Source organism: Odocoileus virginianus, chromosome 31 (assembly GCF_023699985.2).
Source record: "Odocoileus virginianus isolate 20LAN1187 ecotype Illinois chromosome 31, Ovbor_1.2, whole genome shotgun sequence".
NCBI classification, from domain to species: Eukaryota; Metazoa; Chordata; class Mammalia; order Artiodactyla; family Cervidae; genus Odocoileus; species Odocoileus virginianus.
Genome location: NC_069704.1, coordinates 10,028,528 through 10,046,716, shown reverse-complemented (window position 1 = coordinate 10,046,716; position 18,189 = coordinate 10,028,528). Strand labels below are relative to the sequence as shown.

At 40.0% G+C, this 18,189-nt stretch overlaps 1 protein-coding gene across 3 annotated transcripts; it reads right to left on the bottom strand.

Annotated features, from left to right (window-relative positions):
• Positions 1–351: 351 nt before the first annotated feature.
• Positions 352–14,207, bottom strand: ZFP37 (ZFP37 zinc finger protein). 3 transcript variants are annotated; one of them, XM_020868934.2, is made up of 4 exons: positions 14,006–14,203; positions 9,867–9,993; positions 9,422–9,556; positions 352–2,939 (listed from the first exon to the last, which is right to left on the bottom strand). In XM_020868934.2, exons 1-4 carry the CDS (start codon positions 14,135–14,137, stop codon positions 1,429–1,431), a joined length of 1,905 nt encoding a protein of 634 aa, XP_020724593.2. In that variant the 5' UTR covers positions 14,138–14,203; the 3' UTR covers positions 352–1,428. The 3 variants fall into 3 exon arrangements, with proteins under 3 accessions (XP_020724593.2, XP_070315373.1, XP_070315372.1); XM_070459272.1 differs by having other exon boundaries at positions 9,867–9,952; positions 14,006–14,088; XM_070459271.1 differs by lacking the exon at positions 9,422–9,556 and having other exon boundaries at positions 14,006–14,207.
• Between the last annotated feature and the right edge of the window lie 3,982 nt (positions 14,208–18,189).

The following is an 18,189-nucleotide window of genomic DNA, read 5'->3' as shown; positions in this document are numbered from 1 at the left end:
TTTAATCTATAACTCATGAGGAAAAAAAGGAAAACAGGTTTCCTGTGCAAACCCAAACTGATTAACAGTACCTTCTGGAATGCATGCTTGAGAGTATTCTGAGGCCAAGTCTAGATTCACTCAGAAAGAGTGCACGGATCCATTCACAAGGTCTGCTATTGGGCAAGAACAGGAAGTAGTGCCATTTTTTGCAGTACATTTGAAATCCCAGATTGAGGTATTTGTGTAAAAGCATTTTGAATATGAGATAAAGTGGAATGATTGCTCAGAAAATCCCTTTTATTCAGCTGCAATCACAGTTCATCTTCAGTCTTTAAAATTAAAGTAAATAAAAGAAACAGCTCCAAGTAATAGTTGCAATTCATTATTTTAATGAAATAATATGTTTGATAAGAAAAGCCTTTGTGAATTCAATATCAAATTTAATACCTCATCCTCATTTATGAATAAGCCTAGAAACTTTTACTTAGTCAAATCACATCATAGAGTGGGTTCAGTGAAAATTTTCATTAGTGTTGATTTATACATATTAAAAGGATTTTAATTGTGAAAATAATATATGTACATGATTTTAAAATTTAAGCAGTATACAATAAAAAGGAGGTCTCTCTCCCACCCCAGACCTCATTCCTGTACGCCTGTGCCCAAAAGCAACCCCTAAGTTTCTTCTGTATTTTTTCAAACCAATCTATTTACATAAAAAATATGTATATACACATACACACACACATACACACACACAGATAATACATGTATACAAACATATTAATACATACATACACACAGACAGACATGCAAACACACATACCCTTCTGTACATACATGGGAACAAACTATATACATAGTTGAGCAACCTGCTTTTTTCACTGAACAATGTATCTTTGATAGCATTCCCTATTGGCACCTGGGTGTCCTCAGCTGATTTCTTTCATCTTCTCTTAATTTTGCGTTAACATTTTTATATAAATAATAATCCTCTTATAAAGTTTTCTGATGATACAAAGACCTGTGTGATAGCATCAAAGATGAAGCGTATACCAACAGTCACAGACGTTTATACATAGCACTAAACAGATATGCAAACTTAATTCTCATATATGGTGCTTAAGGACACAACACTCAAGCTACTCAGGAATCGTCAGAATATGTAATCTGGTTCCCTAGTGTACTGATTATTTAATTTATTAACAATTTTAAAAGCTTTATATTTCAGTCTGAATATATAGATCATTTATAATAATATTTTATATAAGAGGTTTAGTATCAAATTTAAACTCTCCATCCATTTCTTCTATGTGAACATTCATTTTCAAATTCTCTCATGTGTAACAAGGTGTGACTTCTTATTAAAGGCTTTCTAACATCCTTTAAGTTCAGAATACTTGTAAGTTTAAATAAAACCTTTTGTTTAGATTTCCCACACTAATTTCACTCATGAGATTTCCCTTCTGAATGAGTTTTCATATGTTTGGTAAGGGATGCATTTTGTTTGAAGGCTTTTCCACATTCATTACATTCATAAGGTTTCTCTCCAGTGTGGGATCTCTGATGTATTACAAGTTGTGACTTTGCATTGAAGGCTTTTCCACATTCATTACATTCATAGGGTTTCTCCCCTGTATGAGTTCTCTGATGTACAATGAGGTGTGATTTTTGGCTAAAAGCTTTCCCACATTCATTACATTCATAGGGTTTCTCCCCAGTATGAACTCTCTGATGTTGAGTAAGACCTTCAATTTGTTTGAAGGCCTTCCCACACTGATTGCATTCAAATGGACTTTCACCTGTGTGAGTTCTCATATGGTAAGTAAGAGATGAGCTATGTCCAAAGGCTTTTCCACATTCATTACATTTATAGGGTTTCTCTTTAGTATGAGTTCTTTGATGTATAATGAGGTGTGACTTCTTGCTGAAAGCTTTCCCACATTCATTACATTCAAACGGTTTCTCACCTGTATGAATTCTCATATGTTTAGTAAGGGATGAACTATACTTAAAGGCTTTTCCACATTCATTACATTCATATGGTATTTCACCTGTATGTGTTCTCACATGCTCAGTAAGAGATGAGTTATACCTAAAAGACTTTCCACATTCCTTACATTCATAGGGCTTCTCGCCTGTATGAGATCTCACATGTTGCATAAGGTTTGAGCTATGTCTGAAGGTTTTCCCACATTCGGTACATTCATAGGGCTTTTCCCCAGTATGAACTCTCAGATGGTCAGTGAGAGCGTGTTTATGACCATGGGCTTTGCCACACTGAACACACTCATATGGTTTTTCTCCAGTATGAGTTCTCTGGTGTACAACAAGGTGTGATTTTTGGCTAAAGGCTATCCCACATTCATTACATTCATATGGTTTTTCCCCTGTATGAATTCTCTGATGGTCAATAAGTCCTTGTTTATGGCTGAGAACCTTCCCACATTCATTACATTCATACGGCTTTACTTTATTCTGAGTTTTTTCATGCTTAGTAAGGGATGAGCAATGGCTGGATGATTTCTCATGTTCTTCTCCAGTTTGAATTTTGTTCTGTTCAGCATATTTCTTGCCAGTTTGAGTTTTGTCAGGCCCATTAGATGAGCTATAGGTAGATGATTTCTCACATTTTTTTCCAGTTTGATTTTTGTCTTTCTTTGTATCAGATAAGCTATGGCTGAATGATTTCCTATGCTCTTTAGCTATATCAGATTTCTTTTTGGCACAGTTTCTTATGTCATCAGATAAGTCTAAATTCTTTCCATGTGAATCAAATTTAAGAAGCTTTTTTTTTGAAGGAATATATTTTGTACTCACATTTTTTTTCCGCAATGAACTACGTTCATGGCTCTTTTTCTTAGTCAGAGTTGTTCTCTTGAATGCAACTTCCCTAAGGATTTTGTTTTGAGATTTCTGGTGGTTCTTTAGCCAGTCATCATCTTGATGGACTTCTTCTAAAGTGAAATTCAATGAGACACTTTTGTGAATCTTTGTGCTCTCATATTTTGGGATACAACTTATAAAGAAATGCCCTGTTGTGGGGTTGAATCTTTATTTGAACCTAGTATCCTAAAGGTCTTGGAAAAGACCCTGATCCTGGGAAAGATTGAGGGCAGGAGGAGAAGGGGATGACAGAAAATGAGATGGCTGGATAGCATCACCGAATCAATGGACATGAGTTTGCGCAAGTGAGATAGTCCAGGAGATAGTGAAGGACAGGAAGTCTGGCATGCTGCAATCCATGGGGTAACAAAGAGTCAGACACGACTTAGTAACTGAACAACAACAACAAATTTTCCTAAAGTGAATGAAATATCAAGTGCAAATATTCCTGTCATTTTGGACTTGAGGGGGAAAGTGCTGTAGTAAAGACAGAAAAAGAAAATTGACAATAGTGATTAGAAAAAACTTTGACTGTTTACAAACATGACCTTGCAACCTGGGATAAAAGATGAAATAAACACAAAAAGCAGCAAATTAAAAAAAAAGAGATGAAGCTAAAAGAGCTTGTAATTTTAGCTAATACTTTTTGAAGTCTCTCCTCAGCCCAAACTTCCCAGAATTAATAACTGCAAATCCATGCATAGAGCTTGTTTCCAACAGCCTATACTATATTCATCCAAATCTCCATAGTCACAGTCAGAGACAGAAGGCTCAAGCCAAGATGTCCAATAAGAGTATACCTTGTAAAAATTTGGACTCTAGTCAGTTTCCACTGGGTGCTAAATTTTAAAATGATATAAGACAAGTATTATAAACCCATATCTTTCCTATGTAAACAGAAAGTTCATCAGCACAAGAAATAAAGCATATATCCACAGAAAAGCAGAGATGTAAGATATGTCCTCAAAGAGATCATTTACATAATCCCAATTCCTAATGGCTTTCTAGTACTGGCTCTAGTCCCTGGCTGAAGTACCATCCCTTAGGTTACAAAAGGCCTTATAAAAAATTCCTCCATTTACTTAGAATAGCACAAGTAAAATTTTGTTATTGCTCCCCAAAGAGCCAAAATAAGAGAAAATAAGTAAGCTCATCAAAGAGTACTGAAGATTAATATAATAATGACATTCCTGTACTAAAACACATCTGACTCTTACATTAAAGAGTGTCTGACTCTTTGCAACCCTATGGACTGTAGCCCACCAGGCTCCTCTGTCCATGTGATTCTCCAGACAAGAGTACTGGACTGGGTTGCCATTCCCTCCTCCAGGAGTTCTTCCCAACCCAGGGACTGAACCCGTGTCAACTGCATTTCCTGCATTGCAGGCAGATTCTTTACCACTAAGCCATTGGGGAAGCTCCTTCTCTGACTTACCTGATGATTTTACCATATTATAAAATTCACAGTAATGAGATTGGCAAATAAACTTTATGACACTGGATTTGCAGTGTACACAAATACTTGTTTTCCAATAGTTTGCTGTGGAGCATACCTTCCTGTCACTCTAATTGCCAATTATAAATTTTAAGCTAATTCCCAACTCTAAGCAATTCCTCACATTCTTTCCTCCATACACTACACAAGTGTACATTTTGAGCTATCTTCTCAACCCAGGCTTCTGTTCTCTGAGATCAAACTCAAACTGATGGATGTAAGCAGTCACATTTTTAGTATATGATCCAACTTCTGGTTGCAAGCAACTGATTGGACAACAGTAAACATCAACCCTAGCTATCCAGCAATTTTCCTAAGAACTTAGAATTGAAGCTTGAAGACTTCTGTTAGCTAGATATGGACATTCCATATGTAAAAACCAAACAACTTAGGGGCTAGGACCACCATTTTGGGGGTGGCCTTTATCAACTATGGACATGGAAAAACAGAAAAAGCTTCAGGATAGGAATTAAAGAGACTCAAAAGGAGAAACAGATATAAGAGTCTCCAAGATTTCAGGAAAAAAAAAAAAAACAGATATAAGAGTCCCCATGATTTGCATTCCATGGGGTCACAAAGAGTCAGACACAACTGAGCAACTGAACTGAACTGAATAGCCCCCAAATTAGCAGAATATCTACAATATCTTTTTAAGTTTCTTCTAACTCTGAATTTTCAAGATCCCATGAATTTCTCAAGGCCAGAGGGACCAGTGTGTCAAATGAAAAATGAAGATAATTCATAGTTTTTGATTCATCCATTCATGGCTCCTGTTTGGGCTATCTTCACTTTTCTTGCTGATGCTTGGTGTTACAACTAAAAATATTCCTAAGTCATTTAATATGTGCATTTTTGTCATTGCTACAGTGACTCTATTCTTGGTTCAGGTTCTTACTATTATCCTCGGAAGTTCTTCAAAGAAGGACTATTTTTTTATTCCCTGCAATGATTGCTGGTTCTAGTGAGTTCCATGCTTCGGTTTCTGAAGTTGTAGTCATTTTAGCTTAAAATTTATGTCTTAATTACTGTCTCAAATTCAGGACAGGCTTATAGCCTTAATTACATGCTCTGTCAGACCAGCGTCCCCTAGTATTATCCTACCATTATACCAGATAACTAGTTAAGAGTCTCCTCTTCTCCTTCATGGTAAATTTCTCTTGTGGTGATATATATCTTTTCCAACTGTCAATTGGGACCAGCCAAATCATCATTATAAGAGGTTTTTATAATATTACACCTCAAGAGGAAAAGTTTGAGTTTTGATCCCTTTCTTCCCATAAGGCGATTTGCCTCCATCTCTCCCAGCATCTTTGGGCATTGGAAGATACAGCCTTTGTCATGCTACAGAAAAGTTCTTGTTATACTCTTTCTCTCAGGATGCTTGCATCACTCAAAATTTCCTAAATGAAAAAGCAGCTGGCAACTCCAGTTCTTCCTACTGTATCTATGCCACTACTTTATACATACTTATAAAAATTGATCTACTCTATGGGAACAAATCTCTCAAAAGTTCTCCATAAAAATAATCTCTTAAAAGTTCTCCATAAAAGCAATGGTATTTCCCAGCCATATATTCAAACACCATAACTCCTTTCTGTTTGAACCCAGGTTTTACTTTATCCATGTAATGTTCTTTCACTACTAAAATGACTATTTACTTTTTTCTGAAATAGTGACAGACTTTATTTCTTTGGGTTCCAAAATCACCACAGATGGTGACTGCAGCCATGAAATTAAAAGACGTTTGCTCCTTGGAAGAAAAGTTATGAACAACCTAGACAGCTTATTGAAAAGCAGAAACATTACTTTGCCAACAAAAGAAAAAGCTATGTCTTTTGCTAGTCAAAGCTGTGGTTTTCCTAGTAGTCATGTATGGATGTGACAGTTGGACCATAAAGAAAGCTGAGCACTGAAGAATTGATGCTTTTGAACTGTGGTGTTGGAGAAGACTCTTGAGAGTCCCTTGGACAGGAAGGAGATCCAACCAGTCCATCCTAAAGGAAATCAGTCCTGAATATTCATTGGAAGGACTGATGCTGAAGCTGAAACTCCAAAACTTTGGCCACCTGATGGGAAGAACTGACTCATTTGAAAAAACCCTGATGAGCTGGGAAAGATTGAAGGCAGGAGGAGAAGGGGATGACAGAGCGTGAGATGGTTGGATGGCATCACCAACTCGATCGACACGAGTTTGAGTAAGCTCTGGGAGTTGGTGATGGGCAGGGAGGCCTGGTGTGCTACAGTCCATGGGGTTGCAAAGAGTCGGACATGACTGAGCAACTGAATTGAACTTGAGAACTGTAAGGGTTAGGGAGGAAATGGAAATAATGATGGTGGTATAGACCATGGGTCTAGAGCATTTCACAGAGAATGTGGGGAAATGGAAAGTAATGAGGGGCAGGAGCATCACACCAAGAGATTTGGAAAGAGGAAAGATTTAAGAATGTCTGAATACCTAAGGAGAGAAATTTGATACTATGGGGTCTCAGAGTGTGGGTGAACAAAGGGAGAAAAGCTGAGGATATTAGGAAAAGGGGGATAATTTTAAAAAGCACTGCTTTAGAGAGGTAAAGGCTCCCCTCATAGCTCAGTCAGTAAAGAATCTGCCTGCAATGCAGGAGATTTGGTTTCAATTCCTGGGTCAGGAAGATGCCCTGGAGAAGGAAATGGCAACCTACTCCAGTATTCTTGTCTGGAGAATCCCATGGACAGAGGATCCTAGTGGGCTGCAGTCCATGGGGTCGCAAGAGTAAGCAGGAATGGGATTAGCTAAGAAAACAGTTCAAAGGGTTCACTGCCCTTTCTCAAAACTGAGCAATGGGAAGCCTAGATGAGGAAGGATGCCTATATATGGATGGGTCAGTTAGGCATCTGATTGGTACCCAAGGTTTAGAGCTCCGTTTTTCACCATTTTTCCTAACATCACCCAAGTAGTGTAGCAGACTGCATTAGTGTTCCCTGTGGATTACTCCCCTAGCCCCACTGCGTGACCATGTGATCCTCCCATTCCTACCCAGCTGAATTTGGGAGTGGAAAGGTGACCTGCTTCAACTAAAGAACCAATAAAATGTTAAGAATAAAGAGATATCTACCACATCCAGTGATTTTTAACTCATCATATGGTTCCATTCCTTCTTCTTTCCCTCTGTAATGAGATCAGAATTTGCCAAATAGGGACTGCACTTTCAGAGTAGGTCACAAGATAATGTGGGAAAGGACTGCAGCTTGAGCAATTAACAAATCTTTCTTTTTGTAGGCCACTAAGATTTGGGGAGGGGGGGGTCTTTCTTTAATGGGGCATAACTTAGCCTAAGTTGACTGATACAAGTGGTATAAGCAAATTCCCATAAATCACACTGGCTCACAACTATAGTGAATCTCATACGAGGACCTCCCATGTGGACAGGGTCACAGAAGGAAGATATATTAGAATCTCCAAGGTTAGAGAATCTTTGTAGTTTGAACTCCTATTCCCTCGGGAGATTTTTATATTCTTCTACTGCTACTGCCCGGTTAAGAAAGAAGGGTCTAGGACCTTTAAGAAGAATTTCAGAATAAATTTTCTTTGAAGAAGAAATCAAGAAGGTGCCAAACCCAGGCACGTATGGTTAATTAATATATGACAAAGGAGACAAGAATGTACAATGGAGAAAAGAGAGCCTTTTCAATAAGTGGTGCTGGGGAAACTGGACAGATACATGTAAAAGAATGAATTTAGAACACCTTAAACACCACATACAAAAATAAACTCAAAATGGGAAGAAGACCAAGTACTATAAAACTCCTGGAGGAAAACACAGGCAGAACACTCTTTGACATACTGCAGCGATCTCTTTTTAGATTTTCTCCTAGAGTACTGGAAATAAAACCAAAAATATAAACAAAAGGGACCAAATTGAAAGTTTTTGCACAGCAAAGGAAACCATAAATAAAACAAAAAGACAACCTATGGAATGGGAGAAACTTTTTGCAAATGACGTGACTGACAAGGGTTTAATCTGCAAAATATACAAATAGCTCATATAGCTCGATATCAAAAAAAAAAAACCCAAACAACCCAATCAAAAAAAAAAAGGACAGAAGATCTAAATAGACATTTCTCCAAAAAATACACACAGGTGGCATACGAAAAGATCCTTAACACCACTAATTATTACAGAAATTCAAATCAAAACCACAATGAGGTATCACCTCACACCAGTGAGAATGGCCATCATCAAAAAAATCTACAAATAACAAATACTAGAGAGGATGTTGAGAAAAAGGAACCTTCCAACACTGTTAGTGGGAATGTAAATTGGTACAGCCATTATGGAAAACTACATGGAAGTTTCTTAAGAAACTAAAAGAACTACCATGTGATCCTGCAGTCCCATTCCTGGGCATACATCTAGAGAAAGACATAATGAGAAAAGATACATGTACCTCAATGTTTATTGCAGCACTATTTACAATAGCCAAGACATGAAAGCACCTAAATTCCCATCAACAGATGAATAGACAAAGAAGATGTGGTATATTTATACAACAGAATATTACTCATCCAATAAAAAGAATGAAATAATGCCATTTTGGCAACATGGATGGACCTAAGGAAATTATCATACTAAGTGAAGTATACCAGACAGAGAAAGACAAACATTATCTGATATTGCTTATATGTGGAATCTAAAAAAAAGATACAAATGAACTATACAAAATATAAATAGACATACAGACCAAAGGGGAAAGGGGGGGCAGATAATTTAGGAATTTGGAATTAACATAAATATACTACTATATATAATATAGAAAACCAACAAGGACCTACTGTATAGCATAGGGAACTTTACTCAATAATTTGTAATAACCTATAAGGGAAAATAATCTTTAAAAAAAATATATATATATATATATGATAACTGAATTGCTTTGGTGTACACCTGAAACTAACACAACATGGTAAATCAACTATACTTCAGTAGAAAGAAAAGATATATATATATATTTTAAGTAAATAATAAAAGCATGGGAGAAAGAAAGAATTTCAAAGTTATCATGAAGAAACTAGGAACTCACTTCCATTGGCTCCTGTTTCCTCGGTTCTTGCTATTTCACTCGAGCCACCTTGTTTGGGTCTCTTCCCCTTCCCTAGCCATGGCTCTTCTCCTTTTTCCAACTTGGATATCATGTCTGGTTTGAGAGCCTGATACCCTACTCATGAGAAAAGACAGACATTGAGTGTGAGAACAACAAATATCCCAGAAATCAATCCCTAGCATCTGAGTTTCAGAGCTTGTAAAGGATAAAAGACTATGTGGCTTCAGAAATTTCACAGTGCAATGCCCAGGTACCCCATCTGAGTAGATTCTCCATTTTCAAGGCAGGAGCACACGTATTCTGCCTAGTACCCAAAGGGATTACAACTCCTTGATTCATAAAAATCGAGGATAAACTTGTCAAGGGCATCAGAGAGAAGGCATCACAGTAAGTATATTTTGAATTACAAAGGAACTGTCCTTACCCATTGAGGCTAGGTTGCTGTAATTCTCCAGCATCACATCCTTGTACAGGCTTTTCTGAGCAGGATCTAGTTGCTCCCATTCCTTCCTAGTAAAAGCCATAGTCACATCATTGAATGTTACCGATCCCTGTAAAATAGCACATTCCTAGTTCAGTCTAATGTTATCCACATCGGTGAGAGATCTGGACAAGATAATAATGACTTGTTCTTACCTTGTCCATTCACTGTTGATCATAAAGTTATTTTTTTATTCATTTTTGTTTTTGAGAGACAAAAACCACATTAAGAAATGTCCCTATAACAGAGTGAATGTTTGTGTCCCTCCAATTCATGATTGAAAACCTTGCCCTCCAATGTGATGATATTAGGAGACAGGGCCTTTGGGAGAAAATTAGAATTAGATGAGGTCATGAGAGTGGGGTTTTCATGAATGGGAATAGTGCCCTTATAAGAGTTACGACAGAGCATGCGTCCTCTCTCTGCTCTTTCTGCCAAGTAAGGACCTAATGAGAAGTCTGAAACCTGGAAGAGGGCTGTCACCAGATCCCAAAGAGCTCTCAGACATGCAGCCTCCAGAACTGTCAGAAATCAACTTCTGCTGTTTATAAGCCATTCAGTCTAAGGTACTTTGAAAAATACCATATGATTATCAGAGAGAAAGAAAATTACAAGAAACAAACAAACATTAGAATCAGTCTTCATCTTTATAACTAAACATATGGATATAGAGTTCTGAGGGAGAAGAACTGAGACCTTGGTTTTTATGAGCAGTCAAAAAAATCAATTATGTTTGGAAGCAAAAGATATTTAGGCATGTAAGGATTTGGAAAGTATATTACCCATGAACTTTAAAAATAAAGAGAAGAAGGGAGGGAGAAATCGGGAATGTGGTAAGAAGAGGAGAGAGAGGAGAAGAGGAATCATTTTTAAAAGAAGGAAAATTGGATCAGAATAATTTTGTGATTGGGAAAGACTTAATAACATACAACAGAGAACTATGAACAGTAAAGCCAGTAAAATGTCTAGTTACATCCAAGTCACTTGATAAACTTTTTTGTGCAGCTGTTATAAAAATATCCTTGGACTTCCCTGGTGGTCCGGTGGTAAAGAATCTGCCTGCCAATGCAGGGGACACAGGATTGATCCCTGATCCAGTAAGATCCCACATGCCACAGGACAGCTAAGCCCATGTGCTCCAACTACCAACCCCACACTCTGGAGCCAGAGCCCCCCAACTACTGAAACTCACATGCCCTAGAGCCCATGTTCTGCAAAAAGAAAAGCCACCTCAGTGAGAAGCCCATGCACTGAAATGAGAGAGTAGCCCCTGATCACTGTAACTAGAGAAAGCCTTCAAGCAGCCATGAAGACCCAGTGCAGCCAAAATAAATTAATTAATTAAAAAAATTTTTAATCCCTAAAATCAAAAGGTATGATGTAAGAAAAATAAGCAGACAAAAGATTGGTTGTGGGTGGGAAGAAGGAATTAAATAAAGCATGTTAAAGTTCCCCTCTTATTAGGTAGCTACTGTAGAATTTTGATGCCAATAAATATGTATTCAAACATGTCTGTTTAACATTTAAAGATCACCCCCACTGCCATAAACCACCAATCAACTAGCTGCATGTGTCACCAATCTCTGAGCTCACAAACTTGCAGTCACTGATTCCTATAACTCCTGTCATTAGTTGTTACTGGCTTCCCAATCACTGAGCCAGCATGGTCCTTCCTAATTCCTAAATGACTGATCCCAGCAAACCTTCCAATTACTAACAGCAACAGATCTCCACAGTTACTTGCCTTCATAAACACTCTGATCACATACTGTCACAGGTTCCTCAACTATTGATACCAGTGGAACATAATCTCCACCTCAGATATGATCCCCAAATACTATCAATCCCCAATCATTGACACCAACAGAACCCTCACACAGTGGCCTTTACAGAAACCCTAACCACTGCCAATAAACTCCACTACACACACCCTTTTTAGCTATTTTCTTCACCTGCTTGCTTTTTTAAATGTAATATTTATTTATTTGTCTGCATCAGGTCTTAGCTGCAGCATGTGGGATCTAGTTCCCTGATCAGAGATCAAACCCTGGGTCCTCTGCATTGGAAGCATGGAGTTATAGCCACTGGACCACCAGGGACGTTCCATCGCCTGCTTGCTTCAACCAAAACCTACTTGTCACCTGAGGGTGCTGCTCCCTTACAGTGTTCCCCAATAAAAGTTGTTTCCCCACCTCCACCCCAATCTTAGAGCCTTAAGATGCACTAAATTACACTTTCAACTGTTTTTCATTCATCCTTCAAAACCCCTATTGTTTGTTTGTTTAGAGTATCACCAGGCTTTAACCCATTAACATTCTGGTTCAATATTAGAAGGACTCACAGGGCTCAGCATATAGCTGTACTTATAGCTATGATTTAGAACAGCAAAGAATTCAAAGCAAAATAAACTAAGGAAAAAGGAGCATGACGTGAAGTCCAGAGGAAGCCAGGAACAAATTTCTAAGAGTCCTCTCCCAGTAGGGGGCTTCCTTGGTGACTCAGACAATAAAGAACTTGCCTGCGACGGAGGAGGCCTAGGTTCGATCCCTGGGTTGGGAAGATCCCCTGGAGGAAATGGCAAACCACTCCAGTATTCTTGCCTGGAGAATTCCCATGGACAGAGGAGCCTGGCAGGCTACAGTCCATAGTGTCGCTAAGAGTCGGACAGGACTGAAGTGACTTAGCACGCCTTTCTACTGGGTCATCCTCACCGACACACACAGTTGTCTCATTCATCTGAGGAAAATCCTCTCTTAATCTCATGTCCCATCCAATATCCATTTCTTTGCTCCCCTTATCAGGGGATAAACTTTAAAACTCTTCAAGTTGTCTATACTTGCTGTCTCTACTTCATTACCTCCCATTCTTTAACTCTCCCACCAGATTTTACCCCTGTCATTCCACTCTAAGAGCTCTAATCAATCAAAATAACCACGGAACTACAACTTGCCAAAGTCAAATTCTGTGTAATCATACTCTGGGGACTGAGTACTCCCATTGCCTTGAAAACCCTGATGCTTCTTTGACAACACATTTATACCGTTTTCCCCCTGCCTCAGTGGTTACCTCCTACCGCCTACCTCATTCTTCTCCTCCTCCTCCCCTCTCCCTCTCCTCCTCCTTCTTCTCCTCTACCAGAACTCAAAACATCAGACTGACCCAGAACTCTTGACTTTTTGCCTTCTTTTCTCCCCTACCTGTCATCTCTTCCTAGATGATTTCATTCAATCTTATGACTTTAAATGCCATCTTTACGTTGATCCCTTTCAAATGGGGATTCTTCAGTCTAAGTCTCTCCTAAGTTCTAGATTCATATATCTAACAGTTAACATCTCTACTTGAACATGTATGTAATGGGCTTCCTGCCACTGTTCAAACAGAACTATGGCTTATCCACCCTGGCTCTCCTTTAAGCCATCAAATCAGGTCTTCTCCAACACAACCCTTTCTCAGAAAATGGAATCTACCAGTTCCAAAAAGCCTAGGTGTAAATTTTGATTCTTCTTTTCCCTCTTGTTCCATATCATCAATAAGTCCTACTGGCTCATCTCCAGGCATATTCTAATTCTGATTTTTCATTTCACCTGTAAACCCCAATCATCATCTCTTACCTTTACCTACTGCAATAACTACTAACTCACCTGCCTGCACCTCTGCACCCAGACGGGAACAATTCCACCTCTAACAACCACAGACACTGTAATTGCTGCCTCCCATAGACATTCCCATTTGCGACCCCCACAGTCCTCCCCAATCTCTGATACACCCCAAAGCCCTTATTTCTGATCCCCGCGGCCTTCCAGACTCCGACTTTTCGGTGACTGCCGCAGGCCCCTCCCCGCCACCACTGTCCCGCAGATCCCTCAAGCAGCGATTTCCTTAAACTGCAGACAGCCCTCTAGCACTATTCCTTAACTCCCTGAGGATGCTAAGATCACCCTCCCGCCCCTGCAAAAGGCCCTTCAGCATCGACTCCAATTCCCAAATCACCTATTTCACAAACTACAGTAACCCTCCAGCCACTGAAGCCCGGTTAAAACACAGCTGACCACCAGACCACCCCGCCCCGGCGTCGCGCTCACCGCAGCGCTGCCCCCGGGCTCCGACACAGCCATCTCCGGAAAACACTTGGCCTCTTCGGCTGTCCCTGCACTCCTCCTCCGGTCCACGGTCGCTGGCTTTGTCGGGAACTGGGCGCAGGCGGTCGCCGACATGGCGACCACCCGGAGGGCGGCCTCTGCGGGTCGGGCAGCTGCGATGGCGGCGCCCTTGGGTCTGGGTCATGGGCGCGGCCATGTTGACTGAGGCGCCGCCGTACAGCGGAGACCCGGCTGTTGGGGAAGCTTTGGAGGTCCGTGGCCCGGATGATGATATGCGAGCTGGCCGAAACCGGGACGCAGAGTGCTACTTGCCCAGTGCTTCACTGTGCGTGACACCCCAGTCCCGCTACTCGGAGGTTTCGGTTCTTGAGGACAGAATGTGGAGTTGCTTTTCCCAGTCACTGCAGCCAGCTGCAGGGAAACCCGTAATTGCCGACTATCGCAGACTCCAGAGAGCTGGGGTAATGAGAGAAACTGGAGGGAGAAAAAGGAAATGCCAGTCGGGCAGATACCATAGATGTTGTGTAGAGAGAGAACGCTAATCTTGGAAATTTATTTCATTTATGGTATGAAAGCACTGAGAAAAAATGACTCACCGAATTAAGTGAACACATCGCTCCTCAGTGAGAGCCAGAGTTCGGTGGTGATGTTTCAGTCCAATATTGTAATCAAGCAATTGGAGTAGAAATAATTTCTCATTGGGCCATTTCATGCACAAACGTCACTCATTTAACATTATGTATTGAGCTTTTGTAATGTCGCAGATTGGATTGCTTGGGTTTGCTAGATAATGAGAAAACAGTGGAGATTCAGACACAGCCTTTATTCACCCTCTTTGGAATTTACAATGGGGCAGGGGGCTGGTAAAATTATCCCAAATGTTTTATTCTTTTTTTCCAGAGTCAAACATAGCCTGTTTTACACCTTCCAGTTATATGTGCTTTTTAAAAAAAGAAAATCCAACCGAGTAAATTAGAGTATCTAATTGACTTTATTAAAAGATTCATGAATGGGACAGCATTTCCTCTTACAAACAGAAAGGCCATCTGAGGAGCTGTGCAGAATGGAGTATTTTTAAAGGTAGAAAAGTGCTGGCGCAGGGGAGTTAGGATTATTTCAAACGAGGTCACTTTCCTTTGAGGAAAAGAAGGGGATATCCCCAGTCCCAGCAATGTCTTCCTAGTCTTCTGACATCAACTTAAGGGCAAATTATGTTGTAAATATTGTGATGCCTAGAATTCTAGCATGGGTCCCATTTTTTTCTACTCTCTAGTGTTATACCTTTGTGAGAACCCCTAACTTTCAGTGCAGGAGGAACGTGTGGTTGCATGGAATATTATTCCCATGATTAGATCCCAAATCAGTTGACTTTTCAGTTCAGTTGTTCAGTTGTGTCCAACTCTTTGTGACTCCCTGGACCGCCCCACACCAGGCTTCCCTGTCCATCATCAACTTCCAGAGCTTGCTCAAACTCATGTTCATTGAGTTGGTGATGCCATCCAACATCTTAGCCTCTGTCTTCTACTCCTGCCTTCAATCTTTCCCAGCATCAGGGTCTTTTCCAATGAGTCAATTCTTCACATCAGGTGGCCAGAGTATTGGAGTTTCAGCTTCAGCATCAGTCCTTCCAATGAATATTGGAAGAGAACCCCATGAACAGTTGACTTGAAGTTGATAAAAAATGGAGATAATCATGGTAGGCCTAATTTAATTGGCTGAATCCTTAAAAGTGGCTGGACCCTTCTAGTAGTCAGAAATTCCAAATATGGAAGGTCTGTGGATGGAGCTACATAGTAAAGACCTGAAAGCCACATCTGAGAACTGAGAGTGGTTTTTGGTCTACCACTAGTAAGACAGTAGGAGATGGCAACCCACTCCAGTATTCTTGCCTGTAAAACTCCATGGACAGAGGAGCCTGGTGGGCTACAGTCCATAAGCTTGCAAAGAGTCAGACATGACTGAGCACAGCAATAACTAGCAAGGAGTTGTTACTCCTACAACCGCAGAGTAAATGACTTCTGCCGAAAACCTGAGGGAGCCTGCAAGCACATATTTCCCTAGTCCTGAGATTAGGACACAGTCACCCAACACCTGAATTTCAACTTTGTGTGCCCTTGATGGGAACCCAGCCAAATCATGCTCAGACTTCTGACTTGCTGAAACTCTGAGATAATAAATTTGTATTGTTTTAATCCAGTAGAGTTAGTGATAATTTGGTCTGCAGCAGTAGAAAACTAAAGATTCAGCAAAAATTAAAGGATAATTGTAATTGAGATTCCTCTTCATCTACTGGAAACAGGGCCTCCCTCTGTGTCCCAGATAGGGCATCTTTGAGCCTCACCGTCTGAGTATGGCAATTGCTGCCGCTCAGCTGGTAAAGAATCCGCCTGCAATGCGGGAGACCTGTGTTAGATCCCTCGGTTGGGAAGATCCCCTGGAGAAGGAAAAGGCTACCCACTCCAGTATTCTGGCCTGGAGAGTTCCACAGACTGTATAGTCCGTGGAGTTGCAGAGTCAGACATGACTGAGCGACTTTCACTCCTCAGATAAAGTCCTGACTTTGTCCCTAGAGCACAATCCTAAGAGGTCCACTAATTATGTTTAAAAAAAAAAGCTCTCTGCTTTCTATCTCCTCCCAGCTAGTTTTAAAAGGAGACAGGCAGGCCAGTTTCTCCAGGCTTTGCTTGAACATTAGTGTTTCCTCATAAATCCAAACAAATGCCAACATATCTCTAAACAAAAGGCTGTTCTCAACTCTAACAACTCTCCAAGCCCTTGATTCTGAGTAATTGTCTAATCATCCTTAAAGAGCCCTTGCGGGGAGGCAATATTCAGAGACAGAACTGGGTGGAAAAGTATAGGCAAGGCAGGGTATGGATATTCTCTGCACTAAAGAGGAGGAAGGGAAGCAAAGAAGAGAGGAGAGAAATGAAGAATGAAGGAGTTTGTAAGAATAGGTCATGGAATGGGGACCAGGAACATTTCAATTTACCCAAGAAGTTCCATCCTTTCTCTACATGGAAGAGTCAGTCAGTTTCCTAGTTCAGAATAAATAGTAAAAGAGTGAATTTTTTTTTTTTTTTGGTCTATGCTCAGTGGCATGGTGGATTTTAGTTTCCTAACCAGGGATCAAGTGTGTGCACCCTGCAGTAGAAGCACAGAGTCTTAAACACTGGACCACCAGGGAAGCCCAAAAGAGTGAATGTTAAATGTGAATCAACTTTGTAAATATTATAAGGATCAGTGTGTGGATTAAATACTTACACGTGATTTTTGGTAAATGTTTAGATACTTTCAACTGAGTATGATAATTGTCAAATCAAAGAAACCCAGGAAATTGTCTCTGCTTCAGATAATCTCTATTACCTCCTCTCGAATCAACAGACTCTTATCATCTATACGATCTTAGGTACCTGAGTTAGAAACTCTGTCCCCTCCATTAGCCTGTAGTTTGGCTCTTGACTGTGTAGACTTTCTTACAGTTGTCTCTAGGAATTGTCCTACAATGGGCCTTCTGTAAGACTTATTCACAAAAATAAAGAGAACTGTGTGATCCCACATAATATTTTCTCATTCATTCATTTGGTAATTCACTTCCTACTTAGAAATATCTATTGCACATCTGTTATGTGCCAGGAACTATCCCAGGTAGTGTGAATACAAAATGGGAAAAATTCTTAACCATGGGTCCCGTTTAGAGAGCTTAGGCTCCATGGAAGAGATGAGTATTATTCAAATGAGCACAGAGAATTTAAATCAGGACTATGATAAGTGCTTCAAAAATGATACATGGTGCCATGAAAGCATAGAATCTAGTCTTAGAATTATTATAAATTACCCAGAAGAAAGGATATGTCAGTTGATATTTGAAGAATAAACAACAGTTTACTTAGCATTTCAGATTGATGAATGGCGTATGCAAAGCTTACTGCCACCTCCCAACCCTGATCTTCACAAAGAAGAATCTGGAACCTTCCTCATCTCCTCGAGAGTCCTCCCGGGTCTCAAAAACCTCTTTGGCTCCATCCTTGATTGGGTCTTTATCCTTCTTCATTCTCTTGAAGGGACAAGTTCCCTTGGAGAAGATGCCCTCATATTTTAAGTTTAAGGACACTGACCCTCATGGTTCTCATTGCTGGGACTCTTGCAGGCCATCCCTCATCATC

Excerpts from the sequence above, each read along its gene's own strand:
- ZFP37 (XM_020868934.2), bottom strand. The coding sequence starts at position 14,137 with ATGTCGGCGACCGCCTGCGCCCAGTTCCCGACAAAGCCAGCGACCGTG. Across the intron at positions 9,557-9,866 it reads CAGCAACCTAGCCTCAATGG|GGTATCAGGCTCTCAAACCA; the intron begins GTAAGGACAGTT and ends TCTCATGAGTAG. Across the intron at positions 2,940-9,421 it reads GGAAACAGGAGCCAATGGAA|AAGAAGTCCATCAAGATGAT; the intron begins GTGAGTTCCTAG and ends ATTTCACTTTAG.